This window comes from Chelonoidis abingdonii, chromosome 12, assembly GCF_003597395.2.
Source record: "Chelonoidis abingdonii isolate Lonesome George chromosome 12, CheloAbing_2.0, whole genome shotgun sequence".
NCBI classification, from domain to species: domain Eukaryota; kingdom Metazoa; phylum Chordata; order Testudines; family Testudinidae; genus Chelonoidis; species Chelonoidis abingdonii.
In genome coordinates this window covers 7,414,284-7,437,074 of record NC_133780.1, presented here as the reverse complement: position 1 = coordinate 7,437,074, position 22,791 = coordinate 7,414,284, and the positions used below count along the sequence as shown (strand labels likewise).

General features: G+C 51.8%; 3 protein-coding genes across 6 annotated transcripts in view; 2 read left to right on the top strand and 1 right to left on the bottom strand.

Annotated features, from left to right (window-relative positions):
• LOC116825933 (zinc finger protein RFP-like) overlaps nucleotides 1–22,791 on the bottom strand; it is a 469,299-nt gene that overhangs the window by 102,673 nt on the left and 343,835 nt on the right. The window lies entirely within an intron of this gene.
• The window catches only part of LOC116830653 (E3 ubiquitin-protein ligase TRIM11-like), a 394,044-nt gene that overhangs the window by 236,308 nt on the left and 134,945 nt on the right, over nucleotides 1–22,791 (top strand). The window lies entirely within an intron of this gene.
• LOC116825579 (butyrophilin subfamily 1 member A1-like) overlaps nucleotides 1–22,791 on the top strand; it is a 177,348-nt gene that overhangs the window by 19,612 nt on the left and 134,945 nt on the right. For 2 of the 4 annotated variants that reach the window (XM_075071615.1, XM_075071614.1), the window contains 2 exons: nucleotides 10,984–11,004; nucleotides 11,106–11,132. In XM_075071615.1, coding sequence (XP_074927716.1) covers nucleotides 10,984–11,004; nucleotides 11,106–11,132 — 48 coding nt within the window. Of the gene's footprint in view, nucleotides 1–1,551; nucleotides 1,585–10,983; nucleotides 11,005–11,105; nucleotides 11,133–22,791 lie in introns of all 4 variants that reach the window. The other 2 variants (XM_075071613.1, XM_075071616.1) reach the window with 2 other exon arrangements.

Genomic DNA, 22,791 nt, shown 5'->3' with positions numbered 1-22,791 from the left:
TGCTGTCCAGAGCGGTCAGTGGGGCTCTGTAGGATACCGCCTGGAGGCCAATACTGTCGATTTGCGGCCACACTAACCCTAATCCGATATGGTAATACCGATTTTAGCGCTACTCCTCTCGTCGAGGAGGAGTACAGAAACCGATTTAAAGAGCCCTTTATATTGATATAAAGGGCCTCGTAGTGTGGACGAGTGCGCCATTAAATCGGTTTAAAGCTGCTAAAATTGGTTTAAATGCATAGTGTAGACCAGTCCTTAGTCGGTGCTTGCAAATAGGAGCTGTGGATGGCCGAAGTAGTGCCTGTGCAAATGGAAAGGTTAGCAATTTAGCTACACTAAGATTTGCTCAGCCTGAGATCCTGCTACAGGAACAGGGCAGGGAACTCTCTATTGTAGTAGAAGTGCTCAGCTGTAGTTTTTTCTCCGGTCTCAAAGGGCAGATATTGGCCTTCAGTGATTTGTGAGATTTATATGGAGCTGGGGTTTTCAAAGCTGCCTAAGGCGTCTGAATACTCAATTTTTGTTTAAATTAATGGGGCACCGAGTGTGTAAACCTGCAAGGCTGCTGTGAAAGTCCCACCCAGAGGGTTTTCTCACCTGAAGAGCTGTGAACTTTATGGAGAAATTTGTGTCAGAAGAATTGGGAAGGGGAAAGGTCTGTTCAAATGATTTCCCAGTGGGGAAAGAAGCGGGTAATTCAGAGAAGCAGAGAGGAGCTGTGCTGCTTACTTGTGAAAGTTGGAACTGGGTATTGTACCTTTAGAACTGTCACCACTAGGTGTGAATTGGTTAGTTCTTGTCTGTAACAGACACATTATTTGGGTCCAGTCCACATTTAGGTGACAGGATTCACTCATTTTGAGTTGTATGTAAAGTTTGTGTATGTGCCCAGAGAGCTATGCTGGGCTCATTTCCAACACTAAACAATCAACTGTCACTGTTTTGTTCCCTGGGCCTTTCCGAGAACTCGCTGCACTGGTGAGCTGTGGCTAGGATGCTGTAATAACACAAACGCACTCACGATTTGCACTGCTGGTCTGACACACTGCTCACACTGGGCATAAGATGCCCTCGCTCAGGCCATGCTCAGCAGTGACTGGCAGACATGACGCAACCTCCATTTCCAGCAGTGTTGGTAACCCAGGGCTGACGCACCATGGAGTCAAGGATGAGCTCCAAGTGGGAAAGAGCTGATCTTAGGTGATGCCTGTGAGGGCCCATCCACACACTGCTCCCCAGCTCATGCTGACCTGAGCACCCAGCTGTAGAAAGACACCTCCACCCTGTTCTTAGCTAGGACATCTCCCAACTAACTTGGCCTTAAAGGGAGCTGTTCCCATGTGTCACTAGGATCAGTGGACAGGCACTGTTCACAAACTCAGGAGCTGTCCTAGGAAGCGGGTGCAGAGACCTTCACAGATGGAGCTATCTATGTCTCACCATTAGTTTCTCTATTGCATAACTACAGCAGAGCTTCCTTAAACAATAATAGGAACTTCACCATAAACATGATGGAATGAAATCTTACCTCTCCCCCTTTTCTCCCACTAGAGACACTGCGATCTGAACTGGAGAGTGAGAAAGGTCAGTGTCTGGGCCAGTTACGTGAACTGACGCAAGGGTGATTGCCATAAATATGACAGGGGACTCTCACCTCTCCCCCTAGAGCAGCGGTTTTCAACCTGTCGACCACAGACCCCGGCAGGTTTGCAGACTGTCTAACATTTCCAAAGGGGTCTGCACCACCATTCAACATTTTTAGGGGAGTGCAAATGAAAAAAGGTTGAAAACCACTGCCCTAGGGATGCTGTGATCTGAACTGGAGAGCGAGAAAGGTCAGTGTCTGGGGCCAATGGGGTGGCATAAAGGTTACATGAGAATGTTTCCCAAAAATGTGGCCGATCAGTAAACTAGAGATTACCAGGCAGACAAGATATTTATTTGTAATGAAGCCAAAGGGAGGCTGGGACTTAGACTTTGTCTACACTACTCACCTTTTAGCGACACACACCTGTGCCGCTACAGCCATGCTGCTAAAAGGTGCACAATGTAGCTGCTGTTTGTTGGTGGGAGAGAGCTCTCTCCCACCAACAAAACTTGTATCCCAAACATGCGGCAGTAGCTTTATCAGCAGGAGAGCTCTCCCGCAGACAAAGCGCTGCTCACACCGACGTTTTTCGCTGGCAAAACATTTGTCTTTGTATGTATGTGTTTTGTGTTGGTTTTTTTTTTGTTTTTTTTAACATCTCTGAACTTACAAAAGTTTTGTCATTCAGTTGCTAGTGTAGACAAAGTCTCAGTGTAAAGATCGTCACAGGACGGGGATTCCCTTCTTCACCCTGGGGAACTGGCTGTGCCTAGAGGCCCATGGGAAGTGATGGCTCATGCTGCGGCTAGGGAACTGAGTGGGCTGCAGCACCTGAAGTGGGGACACAGTAGAGCAATGGGGAGATGGATGGGAAATGAGCAGAGCCCCCATTTCAGCAGGGGTTGTGGGGGTGGGGGGAAGGTATTTGCACAGTCACAATTCAGATGGGGTGTGAGGGGGCTACATGTGTGTGGTGAAGGAAGTTCAAAACACACATGGAATGGAACAATTACAAATAACATGCTGGTGTTTGAAGGGATGATAAAGAATGTCACCATATCAGCACCAGAGCCCAAGCAGTGAGCTCAGGGCTGCTCGCACTGACACAGATGAGCTCTGAAGGGGAAGGGTCAATTGTCCTAAAACCCCATGGAAGTTAAACACAGCACCCTGAGCCCAGGCCTTAGTGGCCCTAGACCAGCTGGGCCAGAGGCCAAGGTTGTTTCTGGGGACTGTTAGATGTGTCCAGTATTTCATAGCCATGTAACATGAGAAGAGACTGTGTGTGAGAAGGAGACATTTGGTACTGGGGGGGAAGGAGGGGAAATGTATCTTCTCTCTCCCCGCCCTATGTTAACATGCACAGCAGTCACGCTGTATTTGGATGGAGATGGGAGGGGCTTGAATTTACTGTTCCTCACCAAAACAACCTTTGAAGACAGGTAGCTGCCCCAGTGCTTCTCTCCCCAGTATCTCTCCTTGAATCCAGCTGTGAGGGAGAAGCACAGAAGTTGGATGTTTCTGCTAAAATGATCAGCAGTGAGAACTGCAAATGGTGACAATTAAATTATCATCAATCAAGTTTTAGTGTCACCATCCCAACCCCACTGTGCTGAGTGTGAGCAGCAAACAGCACTGCCTGTAGACTCAGACAGATCACACTGGGCTGATGCCCTGCTTATACCCAGGTCACTTGCTCAATGCTATGTTCATGCCCAGAAAGGCTGGACACTTATTATTACACAGAGGGGAGATTTTTTCACCCCAATCCCAAAATTGTTATGTTAGTAAAAGGAGCAGAGCAGCATAAAAGGGCTCCAGAAGGTCTGGATCCAGCTGGGGGAGGATTCCTCCAGTGCAGAGAACAGCTACAGGCTGCGCTCTGAGGACCGACTCACAAGCCCTATTCTAGGGGTGTGGGAGATGAGCCTGGGAACAAGAGGTGTGTCAGAGCACGTCCGCAGCGCACAGTGGTGCAGAGATCCTGGGTCGTGCTGCAGTCCATGTGCACCCAGGGAGCGGCTGCTGTAACTAAAGGCACAAGCTAAACCAGAAAAACTCACTCCTATTACGGGATAACAGCACTGACATGGGGCATTATACCCATGTAACAAGAGCAGTTTAATTCCCACTTTACCATGTAGTGGTGTAACCTTCCCATGCAGACAAGCCCTGAACTACAGCGGAGGCTGCTTTGGCATCCAGAGCACCCAGGATCAGAGGATGTGGGGTTCGTGGTAAAAGCCAAAGTTGCCCTTGGGCTGCAGTTATGAGAACAGAATCTTACCCTGACAGTTTAAATCATAGATCACAATTATGTGGCAATTCTTTAACAGGAGGGTCACACACTTTGTTGCTTACATAGGACCAGTGGTGCATCCAACTGGGCTCCTTAACCCACTCCCCACCTTCAAATGTGTCCGTCCCTCACAACTCTGGCCATAACCCTATTGATTGTTGTGAAAAGCAGAAAACTGGAAAAACTGATTTCCAATAAAATCAGGCTTTCTGATTTCCCGCCATAGCCAGGACCGGCGCTAGGGGTTTGAGCGCCCTAGGCACACGGCAATTTCGCCACCCCGCGCGCTGGTCCCGCAGCTCCAGTGAAGCTGCCGCAGTCGTGGCTGCGGATGGTCGGCTGCTCCACAACTCTGGTGGAGCTGCCGCAGTCGTGCCTGCGGGAGGTCCACCGGAGCCGCGCGAGCAGCCGACCGTCTGCAGCCACGACTGCGGTAGGTCCACCGGAGCCACCTGCCACCCCCTCCGGCAAAACGCCACCCACCAATAATCCTGGCGCCCTAGGCAATTGCCTAGGCCGCCTAAATGGAAGCACCGGCCCTGCCCATAGCAATAGAATTCTGACCAGAGTGGGGAATTGAGGGACCTGGCTGGAATATGGGGATGAGGCGAAGAGGAGGGGAGCTGGGGTTGCTGATTGGAGTGCGGTGAGGGGCCTGCCATCCCTAACTCTAACCTCACCCTCACCTTAAACGCTAAACCTCAGGTCACTGCCTCACTCTGTATGCTGTGGGATCAAATGGTGAGTTTAGTGGAAATTCGGCTTTTACAGTTCTCCAGTTTTCACCAGCATCAGGAGGGTTCTGCCCATTGATGGCTAGAACATGCCCTGAAATGCTGCAATTGATGGGATGTGGTTATCAAAAGTTCTCCCATTCCAGACAGATGGAAGCGCCATCGAGTTCAGTGTGGGGCCTCAGCCAAATGGGAAAGGAGACAGCCATTTACTCAGCATTTTACTGCATGAGGCCTTGTGTCCCCAGTATAAGGGGGGCAGTGGGAATAGCTAAAGGCAGAGTCCCTGTGTGTGTTCTATTTTCTACCAGCAGAAAAATGACTCCTATGAGTTTGCAATAATTGAGTTAAATCTTCTGCCTTGTAACCCACCTCTCCTGTTGTTCACTTCCAGCGGCGCATCGTGCAGAGAAAGGTGAGTCCCTTTGTTCATTGCAATGGGAGAGGAGGGGGAATCTCAAACCTTGCAACAAGTTTCATAGACCCCCGGGACAGGTATTGAGAGCTCTCACTGTGAACAGAAAGTCAGTCTGGTTTGTGCGGTGCACAGAGAAGCTCGACCCCTCATCCCTCACCTTCAGGATGTGGAATGAACAGACTCAAATCCCATTCACTGAGCTCACAGGGGATTTGTTGCTTCCACACAGCCAGGGGCGGGATCGGGTTTGGCTCACTCTACCCTCTGTGTAGTCAGCACTGTGCCCAGGCTGTGAGCTGGCTGCAGTCCTTAACACCCCCGGGGAGAAGGTGGCCAGGGACATGGTGGCTGATGTCGTCATTCTGCTTGCTACAGTCTCGCTCTGCCCATTTTGCTCTCCTGTGCTATTGGTTGTGGGCTCCACCCTGCTCTGATCTCATCCTGTCACGCCAGTCTGCTCCCAGGGAGAGTTCCTTCGAATTCCTCCTGACCCCCGTCAGTGTTTGGTTTGTACCCTGAAGCAGGAGGGGGTTTCTCTCCCTTCCAGTCAGGGGCGGCTCTAGGTATTTTGCCACCCCAAGCATGGCAGGCAGGCTGTCTTCGGCAGCTTACCTGCAGGAGGTCCCCGGTCCTGCGGATTCGGCAGCACGCCTGCGGGAGGTCCACCCAAGCCGTGGGACCAGTGGACCCTCTGCAGGCATGCAGCCGAAGGCAACCTGCCTGCTGCCCTCGCGGCGACCGGCAGAGCACCCCCCGTGGCTTGCTGCCCCAGGCATGTACTTGGCGTGCTGGTGTCTGGAGCCACTCCTGCTTCCAGTATGCTTATGTGTTTGAGAATTAGCACGACTCTGGATATTTGCATTTCTCTATCAGTGCCTGAGCCTTTCTGAATCCTTTGTCCACTTAGAGTTTTTCTTTGCTTGTCTGTTTTGTTTTAACCCTGCTCAGTGTAAAACTGCACGTTCTCATTAGCCATACAAATGTCCTTTCGTTTTATTTCTGTTAACTCTTGTCCTCAGTGCTCTCTCGTGGCAAGGAGGTCCACAGGCTAATTATGCATTGTGTAAACAATAGTATTTCCTCTTATAGTTTGAAATTTGCTACCTTTCAATTTAGTTGAGTGTCCTCTTGTTCTAGTAGTAGAAGAGAAGGTAGAGCTCAGAACCCAATTTCTTTCTCTCTCACTGTTTTCTGTTTCTGTCATGTCTCCTATTGAGACTAAAATGTCCCATCTCTTTCAGTCACTTTTAATATGGCTTTGTCTTCAGGGCTCTAATCATTATTATTGCCCATCTCTGTAATATCCTTTCTGAGATAATGTGATCAATACAGATGAGGGTGTGTATAAGTGTGATTTTCTGTCTTGTTCTTTTTGCATCCTGACACTTCATTCTTTAAATACCGCTGCACATTGAGCAGAGCTCTTCACAGAGGTGTCCACAGTAATGGCCAGATCTTTTTCCTGAGTATTTTAAAGCCAATAACCTGCATGTGTAGGTCTGATTATCTTTGTAATGTGCGTTACCTCACATTGATCAACACTGAATTTCATCAGCCATCAGGTTATTCAACCTTGGGGCCTCTGCTATAACTCAGACTTCTTTGGTAACCTAAATCATTGTGTGATCTGCCAATTTTGCCACTTTAGGGCTTATCCTTTGTTCCAAGTCACTGATAAATAGATCAGGGGCTCTCAAACTTCATTGTACCACAACCCCCTTCTGACAACACCAATGTCCCTAGGATGGGAGACTGAAGCCCGAGTCTGTCTGAGACCCACCCCCTGCGTGGGGGGCCAGGGCCAAAGCTGAATCCCAACGCTGAAGCCCTCAGGCTTCAGCTTCGGCCTCAGGCCCCAGCAAGTCTAAGCCAGCCCTGACCCACAGTTTGAGAACTGCTGCAGTGGACTAAACACCCGTCCTAATACCTGACTGTGAGGCTCTCTGCTGCTAACTTTTTTCCAGATGAAAATTGACTATTTATTCCTGCTCTTTGTTTTCTGTCATTTAGCAGGATTCTAATCCAGGACAGTACTTTACCCCTTGTTGTCAGATGTGTGTTGTCAGATGCTACCGGTGTGGTGCTCTGCTCTCTCCTTGTTGGTATCACTCAGCTGCGTGCGTGTGTTCCCTCTGTGTGCTACCCCAGCTCTGCGCAGGTAGCTGACACAGCAGACCCGAAGAGAACCCCCAATAACCACGGAGTCTAGTAAGGTACGAAGGCACGTCGGCCAGGTTTATTGCCGTATGGACACAAATTGCAGTTCCCCGTAGATTACTTAGTCTACTGGGCATACTACGAGAGAGTGTCCCCGGTCAATGGACTCGGCTCAGTCAGTGGCAGGACTTTCCACTGCCCCCTAGGCCGGACAAAGACATCGCCCCAGGGATGCATTCTTATACACAGGTACAAACAAGTTACACATCACTCCTGACGTATTGAGGTGCAACCCCTCCATGTAGCAAGGTACAACCCCTGTACGTAGCCAGGTGCCGCCTCTCACCTTGTACATGTTGGTTAGAACAAAACAACTCTATCCATCATATTACCCTTTTGCCCCCATCATTGAGGTGGGTCAGTCTGTTCCTTGTTATCTATGTGGAATGTGCAAGTATGTGAATGTTCTGATCTCTAGTGTTCAGTACCTTTTAGGTACGTATCTTTTTGCAGCATCAGCCCTTTCCTTGCCAGCTTCTGTGAGCAGGGCCTGCCTCTGGCTCACAGCTTCACTTTGCTTTATGTTAGCAAAGTCTTAACCATTACTTTAGTTCAGGCCTCAGGCCTCATACCGGGCCTCTGATACCAATGTTTACGTCTTAGGGCCTCCTCTTACTACACCCCTCACCCCATGATGACTTAGGGTATGTCTGCACTACAGAGCTTCTAATGTCACAGCTGTACCGTAAGATCTCTGGTGGAGCCATTCTATGCTGATGGGGGAGAGGTCTCTCATTGGCATAATGATTCACCTCCAGCGGGCGGCTGTAGCTATGTGGGCAGGAGAGTTTCTCCCACCGACATAGTGCTGTGCACACTAACACTTATGCCAGTGCAACTTAAGTTGCTCAGGGAGTGGAATATTCACACCTCTGAGTGACATAAGTTTTGGAGCCATAAGTGGTAGTGTAGACAGCCTTAGTTTCCTTAACCTTTTGGGTATGTCTACATTGAGATTATTCTGATTTTACAGAAACCGGTATTTGGAAACAGATTGTATAAAGTCGAGTGCATGCGGCCACACTAAGCACATTAATTCGGGGGTGTGCGTCCACGTACCGAGGCTAGCGTCAATTTCCGAAGCGTTGCACTGTGGGTAGCTATCCCGTAGCTATCCTATAGTTCCCGTAGTCTCCCCCACCCATTGGAATTCTGGAGTGAGATCTCAATGCATGGTGGGGCAAAAACAGTGTCACGGGTGATTCTGGGTAAATGTCATCACTCAATCTTCTCTCCATGAAAGCAACAGCAGACAATCATTTTGTGCCCTTTTCCCTGGATTGCCCTGGCAGACGCCATAGCATGGCAACCATGGAGCCCGTTTAGCCTTTTTTCACTGTCACCGTATGTCTGCTGGATGCTGCTGGTAGACATGGCGCTGCAGCGTTACACAGCACATCCCATTGCCTTCCGTTCCTGATGGCAGACGGTACAATGTAGCCGTCATCATCCCATGAGTGCTACTGGCTGGCGTTGGTGAGGTCGGCTGGGGGCGCCTGGGCAAAAATGGGAATGACTCCAGGGCATTCCCTTCAAAGCTTAAAGCGCATGGAGATTCAGTCCTACCTGGAATATCATAGCAGCTGGAGGCTGCCTCCCCTCATTTTATCTCAGTAAAGTCAGTGTTTCTTATTCCTGCGTTCTTTATTACTTCATCACACAAATGGGGGGATAACTGCCACAGTAGGCCAGGTGGGGTGTGCGAGGAGGGAAGCAACGGGTGGGGTTGTTGCAGGGGCACCCCCTAGAATGGCATGCAGCTCATCATTTCTGCGGGATGTCTTGGGCTCTGTCTCAGAACGGCTGTCCTCTCTGGTTCTTTAGTAGGCTTGCCCCATATTCTAGGCAGGACTGACTCTATATTTAGACAAAACGTAAAGAAGGGAATGACCTGGGGAGTCATTCCCATTTTTGTCCATGCGCACCCAGCCGACCTCACCGAGGCCAGCCAGGAGCATCCATGACAGCAGCAGATAGCACAGTAGAACTGGTAACAGTCCTGCTAACTTGCAAATGCAAGTGAATGCTGCTGTGTAGCATTGCAGTACCGCATCTGTCAGCAGCATCCAGTAGACATACGGCGACATTAACTAAAGGCGAGAAATGATTTTTTTCCCCCTTTTCTTTCGTGGGGCAGAGGGAGGGGAGGAGATTGACGACATATCCTGAACAACCCACAACAATGTGTTTTGACCCTTCAGGCACTGGGAGCTCAGCCAAGAATGCAAATGGTTTTTGGAGGCTGTGGGATAGCTCGAGTCATCAGTCCTTCCTCCCTCCATGAGCATCCATTTGATTCTTTGGCTTTCCATTGTGCTTGTCACGCAGCACTGTGAGTCTCTGCTGTGGCCTCTGTCTATCATAGCCTTGGAGATTTTTTTTTTTTCCAATGCTTTGGCATTTCGTCTATTGGAACGGAGCTCTGATAGAACAGATTCATCTCCCCATACAGAGATCAGATTCAGTAGCTCCAGTACGGGCCATGCTGGAGCTGGTTTTTGATTCTGGGACTGCATGGTCACCTGTGCTGATCGGTGCTCCACGCTGGGCAAACAAGAAATGAAATTCAAAAGTTTGCGGGGCTTTTCCTGTCTACCTGGCCAGTGCATCCGAGTTCAGATTGTTGCACTGCTGTAGGGGTTTAAGTGTAGACATACCCTCAGTTTTCTTTTCCAGCTGTGCTGGTTGGACTTTTTTCCACCATTCTCATAGAGCTGGTTTAGAATTCTGGTTTAATTCTCGTTTCAGCCAGTTTCCCAGGCACTGAGGTAAGGCTCACTGGGCTGTAACTCTCAGAATTACTCCGGCCAAATTTTTAAAACTGGGGACAACATTCCCAACCCTCTGAATCTCCACAAGTGTAGCTGATTTTAATGAGAGATGTCTATTATTGTTAGCAGCTCAGCCATATCGTCTGACATCATTTCAGAACTTTTGGGCATTTGCCACCTAGCAGGGATCTACGCTGCTCTTGTTGGCTGCTGGCTCTTTAACTTATTACTTGTTCCAGTATCTCCTCTTCACACCTCAATCCCTGATATTCATTTCCTGAACAGAGTAGCTCCAGGGCAGGTCTTCATTCTCTGGTGAAAACTGATGCAAAGAAACCAGTCAGTCTCTCAGCATTGTCCTTACCCTCCTTAATTGCTCCCTTTCCCCCCTGCCGATCCAGGGGACCCATCGATTCTCTCACAGGCTTCCTGATACTGATGGACTGAAATAATTCCCTGGTGTTTGTTTTCTCTCTGGATGTTCACTCTCCTAATTCCATTTTAACCTCTTAATTCCCATCATACACTTCACCAGATGTACTGTATGCTCCTTTCTGCAGGCTTCACAGAGTTAATATTTTCCACTTGCTGAGGGATCCCTGTTTGGCTCTAACAACCCCTTGTGCCTGGCTGGGTGGAGTTACAATATTTCTCCCCTTGCTAATTCCTTTGCTGCTCAGGAGGTGCTAGGCTCCGATTGCTGATGTAGCCTCCAGGCTGAGACTAAGGATTTTAACTTCCTTGCTTTAAAGTCTTTTTGACTCACTTCTCTTATGCAAGATAATGTGATATTAGGGTGGCCAGACAGCAAGTGTGAAAAATCGGGATAGGGGATGGGGGCTGGTAATAGGCGCCTATATAATACAAAGCACCAAATATCAGGTTTGTCCCTATAAAATGGGGACATCTGGTCACTTTATGTGGTATTGACTCATTTCTCTTGGTTTTATTTTTAGACAAACTCCAGGCTGAGCTCAGTAAGTTCCATTCCCCCCAGTATCACCTTGTGTGACATTGTCTCCTGCTCAGCGTGTCGGTGTTCAGGGGCGTTCTCACCCCTGTCTGTGTTTGATTGCAGGGTGGAGAAGCGCCCAGCTCTACGCAGGTACTGTACATACCACTGGTGTTTTATCCATGGTGAGACCCACCTCCCCCTGGAGCTCTCTGCTCCTTTCCCTGCACAGAGCATTTTCCTATGACATTCAATAGGCTGGAAACAGCAATGTCACTGGGGTGGACGGAAAGGGGCAGACAAAACCCAGGTTTCTTGCAGAGCAGGGACGCGCCCCCTTTGGGAAAGGGCTGATTGGTGAGGGAATACTGCCCCTGATGTCACCTTTCTAGGGCAGTACCTGGGCTCTGCAGGATGGACATTCTTATCCGTCCCATCATGTGCACTGAACTGCTCAGCTCTCTCTTCCCAGCAGCAGGGTTTCTATGCTCAGACCGGGCTTTAGCCACAATTTCCTTCTAGCGTAACAGGCCCAGACAGGAGCTGTTCAGTGTCCCCCTGGATCTGGGGTGAGGAAGGCCCTGTCCCCACTGCAAGGGCAGACAGGTTTTTATAACCAGCTTGTGATGCTCCCCTGACCGAGTTGCAACAAATTGTGCCCCTACGGCAATTTTTCTGCCTCACAGCCATGGCTGAGGGGTATGTGTGTGTATTTGTACCCAGCCTGCAGCCTGACCGTGTGTGTGCCCTGGTGCAAGCTGGGAGAGTCTGGGCAGCTCCAGCAGAGATCTGAGAGCCCAGGGGCCATGCACTCACATTGCAGCACCACTGGCCCAGGGGTCCATGCACTCCGGGGTATCCTACCACACAGAGGTGGAAGGAAGGAGGGCACCCAGGGCAGTTACACAAACAACGCTGGGGTCCTGTTAGGGTCACCACCTCTGAGGTGCAACAAAACACGAAAGGCTGCCTGCTTCATGTACACCACCTGTCCCCTCACCCGGGCACTATCTCCCCATCCGAATCCCAGGAGAGAGCACCAGCCCCCAGAGGCTCCTGCTCCTGGACTGCCCCAAGTACCAACCTCACCCAGCAGGACATGGCACCAGATCTACCCTGCTGCCTCCAGCAGTGACCCCCACCGATTGCACCTGCACAGTGGTGACTGGGCCCTGCTGGCCCTGAGCTCCCAATCCCACTCACTGTTTCAAGCTGCCCTGTCTCTGCAGCTCCCAGGCACTCTGGGCCTAGAGTTTCCTCTGCGTAGGCACAATCACCTGCAGCTCCCCTCCTACAGCCACTGACCCACCTGGGACTTGTAATGTCCTGGGCAGACTCAGATTTCCCAGGAGAGTGACATGGCCAAAGGGACAATCCTGGGAAAACCTGGACAGGTCGGGTTGCCAACATTCTAATCTCCCAAAACCAAACACCCCTGCCCTGAGGTCCTGCCCCTGCCCTTCCCCTTTTCCGAGGCTCACTCCATCCCCCCTCCCCTGTCGCTTGCTCTCCCCCACCCTCAGTCACTTTCACTGGGCTGGGGCAGGGGTTTGGCGTACAGACAAGGGGGTTAGGTCTCCAGCTGGGGGTGCGGGCTTTGGAGTGGGGCCAGGGACGAAGGGTTTGAGGTGAAGGAGGGGGCTCCGGGCTGGGGCAGGGGCAGGGTGTTCGGGTGTTGGTGGGAACGAGTGCTGTGGGCTCCAGAAGGGAGCTTGGGTGCGTCATGGGACTCAGGGCTGGGGCAGAGGGTTGGGGGTGTGGGAGGGGTTGCGTGAGGGGGTTCAGGGTCCCGGCACCACTTACCACGGTGTTGTAGTGACCAGGCAAGGTACTACCAAACTTCACCAGGACTTTAGTTTTAAAGTGGAAACCTCTTTCCCAAGCTGCTGCTGCACCCTCGGTAGCTCTCACTCAGCCTCCTCAACTCCTCCCTTCCCTCCTTCCTGTTTCCTGCCCTTTCAGACTCCCCACAGCCAGAGCTCCCAGTTCTAATAATTACAAACAGCATCTAAACACCACATTCCCTCCTCTCTTAAGAAACTCTCCCAATTAAAGTAAACACTGGTCTTCTAACCACAGGAACAAATATGAAACAAGACACTATACTGTTGGCAGAATATTACACTGAAAGCACTGTAGATACTACATAACGTAGTCTCTAGTCCAGACAAGTGGTCGTCTGGGTCTGACAGGCCGTCTCTCAGTGCAATGTCTTGTTGTGTGGATACTAGGGTGAAGTCATCCAATGCAGACTGGGTGTTGGCATAATCTCCTCTTGGTGCACAGGCAGGTGCAAGATAAGAAGCATTCCATACCCGCCCATCAGAAAATGATAGGTGTGAGGTCCCTTCTTCTCTCTGATTTTAAGAGGAGCTGTGAATTTCTGGTCCCCTTTGCGTCAAATTCCAGGTTTTTGTATTCTAACAAAGGAACCCCACTCAAACTTTGGTTCCTTAGCACCCCACCGCTTGTCTGGGAAAGCCTTATACTTTGCTTGGTTCTGTTCAACTGTTTTTTCTCACATCATCCTTGGCTGAGGCCTCAGGTCGTGCCTTTAACAGTCCAGCAATGTTCAGTTTAGTATTCATCTGTTCCCCATGTAGTAACTCTGTGGGTGATCTTTGCGTTGTGGCATGTCGTGTAGCCTGGAATGCTTGCAAGAAATTGGTAGTGAAGTGTATCTACAATCACCCTTCCAGTTCAGCCATTTGCAAACTCTCTTTCAAACGTCTGTTATACTGTTCGATTTCCCCATTGGCTTGAGGGTAATATAGGGATGACCTTCTGTGTAAAATGTTCCTCTCTGTCAGAAGAGTTTCAAACTCTAGGGAAGTAAATTAGTGGCCACTTCCAAGAGCTGCATGGACATAGGGCAGGCAGGGAGCCTGCCTTAGCCCCTGGCCCCCGCTTCGCCACTAACCAGACTTTTAATGTCGCAGTTGGTGGTGCCAACCGGAGCTGCCAGGGTCCTTTTCGATCGGGTGTTCCAATAAAAAAAACAGATGCCTGGCAACCCTATGGACAGGTGCCAACCCTAGGTCCTGTCCACACGGCCAGTAACACCCAGCTGAGCCAGGTACAGGCAGCCACATGCCAGCCCAGGCCCGCTGGCAGGATGCTGAGCTGCCACTGCCATGGTCACTAACAGTGTTAACTCTGTCATGTGCCACACACCAGGCTTAGAGCCCCAGGCCCAGCCCCAGGAACTGCTGTAACCTAGACTCATGGCACCACAGGGCGGGCGGGGGCAGGGAGCAGAAGAATAGCTGTGCGCACGGGGTGGGCAAATGCCCCCTCTCCCGGCGCTGCAAGCCGCGGGGTCCGCGCTCCCGGGCCGAAATGCGGGCCGAGCCCAGCAACTGCCGGCCCTCCCCCACTTTATCCCCCTCTGGAGCCATGCTGCCGGTGCAGCGCTCTTGGGGGTTGGGGCTGCACGCGTCCCGCAGGCAGCTTTTGGCTCCACGGGGGGGAAGACACGCTCCCCGCTCAACGGAGGGGCGGGGCTGTGTGCCCACGGAGCAGTGGGGGGTTGGAAGGTAAAGGAGTGGGGCAGTTTAGGGGACAGGAGCAGGGTGGGTTGATGGGGGGGTGGTTAGGGCTGGGGGGTTGGATGGGGCATGGAGTCCTGGGTTTGTGAGAGGGAGGGAGTGAATAGGGGTCAGGGCAGTCAGGGACCGGGAGCAAGGAGGTGCGGGGGTCTCTGAGGGGTGGTCAGGGGACAAGGAGCTGGGGGGGTGTATGAGTTGGAGTTCTGGGGTCCTGTCAGGAGGCAGGGGTGTGGAAGGGGTTGGGAGAGGCAGGGAGTGGGGGGGGTGGATGGGTCGGGAGTTCTGGGGTCCTGTCAGGAGACAGGGAGTGTTGAGAGGCATGGGAGTCCAGGGGTCTGGCTGGGGATGGGGATGTGGATGAGGGTCAGGGCAGTCAGGGACAGAGGAGGTAGAGTCCAGTCTGGGAAAGGAACAGGGAGGCTTAGATAGGGGTGGGGGTCCTGGGGGGCAGTTGGGGGCAGGGGTCCAGGAGGGGGTAGCAGGGGACAAAGAGCAGCGAGGTTGTTTTAGGGGGAGTCACCCAGCACTCTCCCTTGCCCTGATCCCCGACCCCCCACACACACACACCACGCCCTCGCCCTGAGCCCACACCCCCCAGGCCCCTCCCTGAGCCCTGTACCTCCCTCATACATACCCAGCCCTCCTTGACTCCTTCATCCCCCCACAAACCCGCAACCCTAGCCCTGACTCTGGCACTCCCACCCATACCCAGCGCCCCCTCTGCCCTGACACCTACACCCCCTCACACACTCAGCCCTCAGCCCTGACTCCAACCCTCTGCCCCCAGCCCTCTGGGTCCTGGCCGCCAGCCCCGCACAGCCCACTGCTGGTCTGGGGTTCTGGCTGACAGACCCTTGCCAGCCGGGGTCCCAGCTGCAGGCCCTACTCAGCCCACTGCCGGCCTAGGTGGACAGAACCCCAGACCAGCAGCGGGCTGAGCGGGCCAGCAACGTGAGATCAACATTTTAATTTCATTTTAAATGAAGATTCTTAAACATTTTGAAAACCCTATTTATTTTACAGTACAACACTAGTTTAGTTATATAATATATAGACTTATAGAGAGAGACCTTCTAAAAAACGTTAAAATGTATTACCGGCACACGAAACCTTAAATGAGAGTGAATAAATGAAGACTCAGCACACCGCTTCTGAAAGGTTGCCAACCCCTGGCCTAGAACATCCCTAGCAGGGGTTTGTCCAGTTCTTACAAACCTCCAGTGACGGAGATCCCACAACCTCCCCTGGAGCCTGGTGCAGAGCTTCACTGCCCTGAGAATTAGAAAGTGTTTCCTCAGCTCCAGCCTTAACCTCCCTTGCTGCAGATTGTGCCCATTGCTCCTTGGACAGGCCCTCGCCCTGCCCGCTGGGGCACTGGCTGTGTCACCAAGCCTGAGCATCGCTGTTATTGCACTGAATGGCTGCCGGCGCTGGGCTGGCTTAGGGGGGCAGTGAGGGCAGCTGGGTAGGGCCGTCTCCAGGCACCAGCGTAGCAAGCTGGTGCTAGGAGTGGCATACAGAAGGGGGCAGCATGTCCGGCTCTTCGGCAGCAATTTGGCGGAGGGTCCCTCACTCACTCTCGGCGGTGGTAGAGTCACGGCAGAAGTGTCGCAGATTGCGGTCACGGCTTTGTTTTTTTTTGGCTGCTTGTGGTGGCAAGAACGCTGGAGCCGGCCCTGCAACTGGGGCCTTTAACTCCCCAGGCACCGATCTCAGCCCAGGCTGAGAGTCCGATTCCCAGCGGACAGGAGCTCACATCATAACTCACTTTAACGACAGCCTCACCAGCCACCTCCGCAGAGAGGCCAAGGCCTGAAAGGGCCCCAGGGACGGTTCCTCCCCAGGAAGAGGTTCTAGCAGATGTCAGGGCTGAGCCATGTTGGCAGGACAGTGAGGGGCTCACACAGCTGCTGTGATGTCCTTGTCCCCTCGATACACAGAGCTCCAGCAGCCGGGGTGTAAACAACACTCGTAACCCCAGCACTGAACTCACTGATACGGCCCCAAGGTCCCCTCTGCTCCTGGAGTTGGGGAGTGAGTAAGGGGCACTGGAAGATGGGGGCCAGGGGCCATGGCCCCATCACTTTTACCAATGAGAGGGCTATTCTCTCCCACTTTTTACCAGCTGTAAGCATGTGCGACGAGGGGGAAGGGGGCCGAAAGGAATGACCCAGGTTGTTGGGGGGAAGATGTGATGTGAAGGCAGGGGCTCGGGGAGAATGGGTGGTGTGAGAGCAGGGATTCAGGGAGAAGGGGTGGTGCAGGGGCAGGAGCTCGGGGAGAAGGACTGGCAAGAGTGGGTCACCCCTCTACTTTTAGGGAGCTTCCATCACTCCTGGGGAGAGCACCATCCCAGATCCTAATCCACGGGGACATCTGTATATTTGCTGGGTGCACAGAGCTCTCTGGGTGGAGAAACTTTCACGCTCACCCAGGAACCTGTGCTGGGAGGCCCCACTGCCCAAGAGGCTGAGGGCTCTCACTCCCTGCCCTGAGACGTGAAAGGAGGGGCCCTGGGGCTGCTGTTCCCCATCCCAGGAAGGGGGTGAAGGGGACATGGACACAGACAATGTCCCCCGCTTGCGCTGTGAGGGGCAGATCCGGCTCCACTCTGGGCTTCAGAGCGAGCCTCCAGCATGGCCTGAAGTCTATGCCGGCTATTTTTATTCAAAGAGGGGCCCTATAAGCTTAAATCTGTCCACCACATTCCAGAGCTCGCTTCTGCAGGCTGTGTTAGAAGGACCCAAGTGTCTCCAGAGTCTGGTTGAAAGTCCGACATGTCTGCCAGGGCTGGTTAATGGAACATGTCCCTTGTGTCTAAACACTACGTGGGACTGGCCAGAGTGTGGAGGGGGATGATGCAGCACATGGCGGAGTCCGCTCCTTGCTCCAGTGCCTGTAATTATTGTCTATACCTGTGGGGGGAACCCAGGGTACTGGCCGCACAGCAATTAACTGATCAACAAATGTCCTCTGTATCTATCATATTACGCAGCTCATGTCTTCTTGTGGCAGCAATAAGGAGGACAACTGGGCACACGTATCTTGCTGGGGTTGTGTTACATTCCTTGTGCTAGGATTCATTCCTGCACTCGAATGGTCCTTCAAATATCAACCAAGTGCGCTCGTAATCGACGCTGCCTTAGTGCGGAGGCTGAGCGCTGTGTGCACAGTCTCTTCGTGTTGATGTGCACTCTTCACTCGATCGCGATCAGGTGGCCTGGTGATGGCTTTCCCCCGAGAGGGTGTGAATAGGAGGCAGATAGCAGAATACATACCACACAGTCTCGATAAAGGTCGCTGGTCAGAGCCTCCTTATCGCTCAATAGTCCTGGCTCGATTATACGCCATTGTACATCCCTCTCATTTATACCCAGTGCAGGGAGGGGTTACGGCCCCAGACACAGCAGTATCTCAGCCGTATCTGCCGGGGTTTCTTGCACTGATGTAGCTGCACCAGTGCAAACCCCTAGTGCACACACAATGTGCAGGTGTGAACTGGGACTGGTCCCTGGTGCAGCTTTTCCCAGATGGAGGGGGCAGTAAGTAGGGAAGAGCCCCCTCCCCTCCCCACTGCCCTGGCCTCATTAGCAACAGCCTATTAGTATGCATTTATACAGCCCCCTGAATCTTCCACTGTAATGCCCCCCAAGCGAACCCAATGTAGACAACTGCCCCCGTGGGGGTGGGGGTGGGGGTGGTGCTGGGCCAGGGGAGGGCAGGGGCTGGTTGTGGGGTTTTCCTGGCTGGAAGGTGGGCCTGTGGGTCCTGCCAGCATGGAGAGTCCCAGCTGCTCCCCCTTGGGGCAGGGCTGCACCCCCAGTATGTGTGGGGACAGCACCGACCTGCTCTGAGCGAGAAACCGACCACACATGGCCCCAAAGCAACAGAGATTCCCTGGGGCCTGCCTCTCCCTCCCCGTCTCTGGCTCCCACCCCTCCCTTACCCTTCCCCAACCCCTGTGAGGGACCCTGGACCCTGTGTCTATTCTGACCCCTCCCTCTCTTCTCACTCCCTTTCTGCTCCCTTGGGCCCCTGGCCTTCTACTCCCACTTTGCCTCCCTGGCACGTGCCCCTGCCCTCCACCCATCTCTGCCCCCCTGGAACAGCCCATCCCTTCTCCCCCTGCCATCCTGGCATCTGCCCCTCTCCCCCAAACATCTTCTGTACCCAGGAGCCCTCCCCTCACTTCACACCCCTGCTGTGTCCTGGCATCCACCTCTCCCCTTCCCCTCCTCTGTGCCATGTCTCCCACCCCACCCCCTCACCCTCCTCTGCTGTCCTGACTTTCACCCTTCTTACTCCCCTCAGCCCTCCTAACGCCTTCCCCTCTCCCCACCCTCTCCTAACACCTCCCTTTACCCACCTGCCCTGCCTCTCACCCCTCTCTGACCCCTGGCACCCACCCCTTCCCTTACTCTTCTATGCCCATCCCTCCTATAGCCCCACTCTGACGCTCTGGCACCTCCCTCTCCCCAGTCCCCTCTCCTAACACTTTCCTTGATCCACCTGCCCTGTCTTTCTGCTCACTCCTCTCTGCCCCCTGGATTCCACCCCTCCCCTCCTCTGCCCTCCCTGTGCCTACCCTTCTGCTCAACCCCCCTGCAATCCCCTGTCTATCCTGCCCTTTCCCTTGCCCCCGCACCCTCTTCTCCTGCCCCTTTCCTCACCTGCCCCCAAAACTTTGACCCTCCCCTTGTCCTTCCTTCCTTGTCCCAGCCCCTCACCACCCTCGCCTCACTGACCCTCTCTCCTCTCGCCCCTCTTGTCCACCATCACCCATGCCAGCCTTGCTCTTTATCTCACCCATCCCCTCCTCCCCTCGCCCTCACCTGCACCTCACCACCCCCTCCAGTCCCCTGCTGCCAGCTCCACCTTCGCCCCAAGTCCCAGCGCTACCTGGCCCCATCTGTCTCCCTGGGCCTCTGTTTCCTTGCTCCCTTGCCTTCCCTCAACCCCCCTGTCGTCACCCTTCCCTCTCACCTTTCATTGCCCCACCCGCCTCTCCCCCTCTGCAACTTCGGGCCCACCCCTTCCCTCATCCTCCCTCTGCCCCCTTTCCCACATCTCCTCACGCCCTCTCCCCTCTAGCCTGCCCTTCTCACACCCTCTGCCCCCTCTCTTCACCTCTCCCTCACCCCCCATTCTTTTATCCCTTTGGCACTCAAGCCTTCTTCCGCCCCCCTATTTCCAACCTCCACCCTCATCATCTCACCCCTGTGCATCACTGCGCCCCCTGATTCCCCTGCGCCATTGAGCTCCCCCATTCCCACACACTCCTCTGCCCCCTTGCCCTGCCTCTTCCTTGCGTCCCTTCCCTTGGTCCATTCTCTTTCCCTGTCCCATCCCTCCCCTCACCCCTGCACCCTCTGAATCCTGCCCTGCCCTTCACACCCGCTCTCCCTTGCCCCTCCCTCCCTATCACCCCATAGCCTCCTGCCCACCCCGAGTCCTCCCTCCACCCCCTTCTCCTTCACCCCTCCCGTTTCCTCTCCCGAGCATCAGTGTTCAGTCCCCTTTTTTCCCCCCCACCCCCTACACCTTCCCGACCCCTCCCCCCTCCTCCTGCCCTCCTCCTCATGTCTCCTCACAGCAGAGGCCCGACCCCCTCATCAACAATCCCCCATGATAACGGACGCAGTTAATTTCCCTTGATCCCAGACCAGCCCCTGCACCCGCCCACTCTGACTCTCCCCAGGAGCTGACTTTATCCAGATCCACGGCAAAATCCCGAACTCTCGCTGCTCTGATATCAAACTTTTAGACACTGTAACAAACGCCAGGATCGCCCGACAACCCTGAGATTTTGATCCTTTCTTCTTCTCTGGCACTGAGGCGTTCGGCGCGGATTGTTACGAGTGGGTGGAACAAATGCTTTCTGAAGTGCTGGTTTGTAGAATCTGTTTACATTCAAGAATCACACTCACACCAGGATGTTTGCCTTGTCTGTGAGATATACTGAGGCCGCTTCACCTCCCCCCCGATCCCCCTCCTGTTGTTGACGCACGGCCCAGTCCGGGATTTTCCGTGCCTATGATGGTAGTCGCGGTTCCAATGTACTGAACAGTCCCACTCTACACGTGTTCACTGGCACCTTCTCCGGGAAGCTCCCCTTATTCCGTCCTGGCACAACGCTGGTGCTGTAAAACGCTGCTCCCTGATAATGCTGCCGGCCAAGCTTCAGCCAAGAGATGTCTCCCTGACAGTACCCCTCCGGCATCAGACTACCCTCCGCAGCCCGTGCTCTGTCCCACCACTGTCGGTGGGCGTTACTGCAGCAACTGGACTTTCTGTGCTGACCGGACGCTGCCAGTTTCCCTTTTCAACTGGAGGTTCCAGTCGAAAACCAGACACCTGGGAACCCCCAGCCCCCACCTTCCCCGTCCCCTGCCCCAGGGGTAGCAGATGGTGGGGGATGGGGTCATTCACTCCGGTCAGAATTTTCTAACCCTGTGAAAACTCACTGTAAAATATGAAAGAAAAAATATTTTAATTTAGAAAATATTATTGTAAGAATGTGTAAATACAAGAATATTTTAATTTACATTTCAACAGTATCTCGAAAACAAGCATCTAAATATATTTGTAGAAATGGAATTATTGACATTTTTTTAATCTTTCCCTCAAATCTATAGTGAAGTTTAACTTCTGTAAATAACGTCATTTGTATTTCAGTTGCGGAATTTCAAGAAATCCAAAATATTTATCTTAACAAAATAAACATTAAATTGTCAGACTGGGTTGTTCAGTTACAATGTACATGAGTCATAAACATCACAACTACACACATGTGCAGCTGCTTTCTGTTCTCTCTCTCCCCCTCCCGCCCCGCCCCCACTCTTTATTGTCTTGACTGGTTCTCTCTGGATGGCAGGACACATACACCCACTTCCTGCACTTCACCTTTGAAAATTAATAGTTGAAAAAATGATAGAATTAATTAAGCAATGTATTTAAGTTAACTCACATACGATTATATAATAATCCTTGAACTTCTGTCAGCATTAATTCATGTGATTTTTAACTTTCTAGCTACATCTAATTGGTAATCAAGATATGACCCTTCCTTTCTTTTTCTCACATCAATTAACAAAACACGGTCCCCAACCTCAAATGCTCTTTTCCTATTGATAGAAATCTCTTCTACAATCTCCAGTTTTTAGTTTATTTTGCTTTAGACATATTATTTGCAGGCAATGTACTGTAGGTGTCCACTGTTGATTTCAATGTACTTCCAGGCTCTTCATGTTCTTGGTTATAGGGATACAACAAATGCAGTTTGATAAAGAAATAGAGAAGGGGTTGTGTTCCTTTACTCAATCATCACACATTAACTTAATTGTATTAAGGACGCCGGCACTTAATGACACATAACATGAAATTTGGTGAAGCTTTTTGGCAAAGCTTCCTTCTCGGCCATAAATCAGTCCAAAGGGTGATATTTTTGTTGTCATGTGAGGTTTAGAGTACAAAGAAAAGAAAGTTTCTCCAGAAAATTCATCACAATTCCTCTGGGTTCTGTCCACCACTTTCTCTAAAGCTCTGTAAAAATAGTGACTGATTGATCTAATTCCTTGACATTAGCTGTTGAACCTAGTTTCTTGAAGATCTAGCTGAGCAGAGTCTGAGGGGAGGCATATCCCATGGCATGGCTAGGACTCCTTTTTGTTTTAAACTTGATGCGTTATGAACATTTTCAATGTAATAATTCAGTTTTGAAGATTTATTCATAATATGCCATCCATGACAGAGTGCCCTAAACGTCCCTTGATTATTTGAAAATAAATACCCTAAAATTATCTTTTGATGGATTCATTTGTGCTTTTTATCCAGTCTACTGGTGTCTAGGTGTCATGGGCTCCTGAAGCTTTGTGTTTTTCCTAATTTTTAACACAGGAAAATATTAATCTTAAAATAGATAATTTTTCCCTAAAATTTCCTTCAGAAATATCTGCGTTCCTTTCCCTAGTTCTCACTGAATTATATGTAATTACTGTGTTCCCTTATCCAATTTTATTGTGTTATTACATGGGGAAACATGTTGGCAAATAGGTTAACATACAACATGGTTTTTACTATCTGACAAACCACAAAAATGTGTTGTCACTCACAATTTACAGCATGAAGTCTCATGAAGAGATTGCAGGCAATGTTCATTTTTAAATTTCTAACTCTGAATGGGCTCCCCCATCAGTTCCTGCAACCCCTGGCTGGCAGACCAGCCTCTCTGTGAATGAAGCAGCCTGCAGTCTGCCAGGGAACTT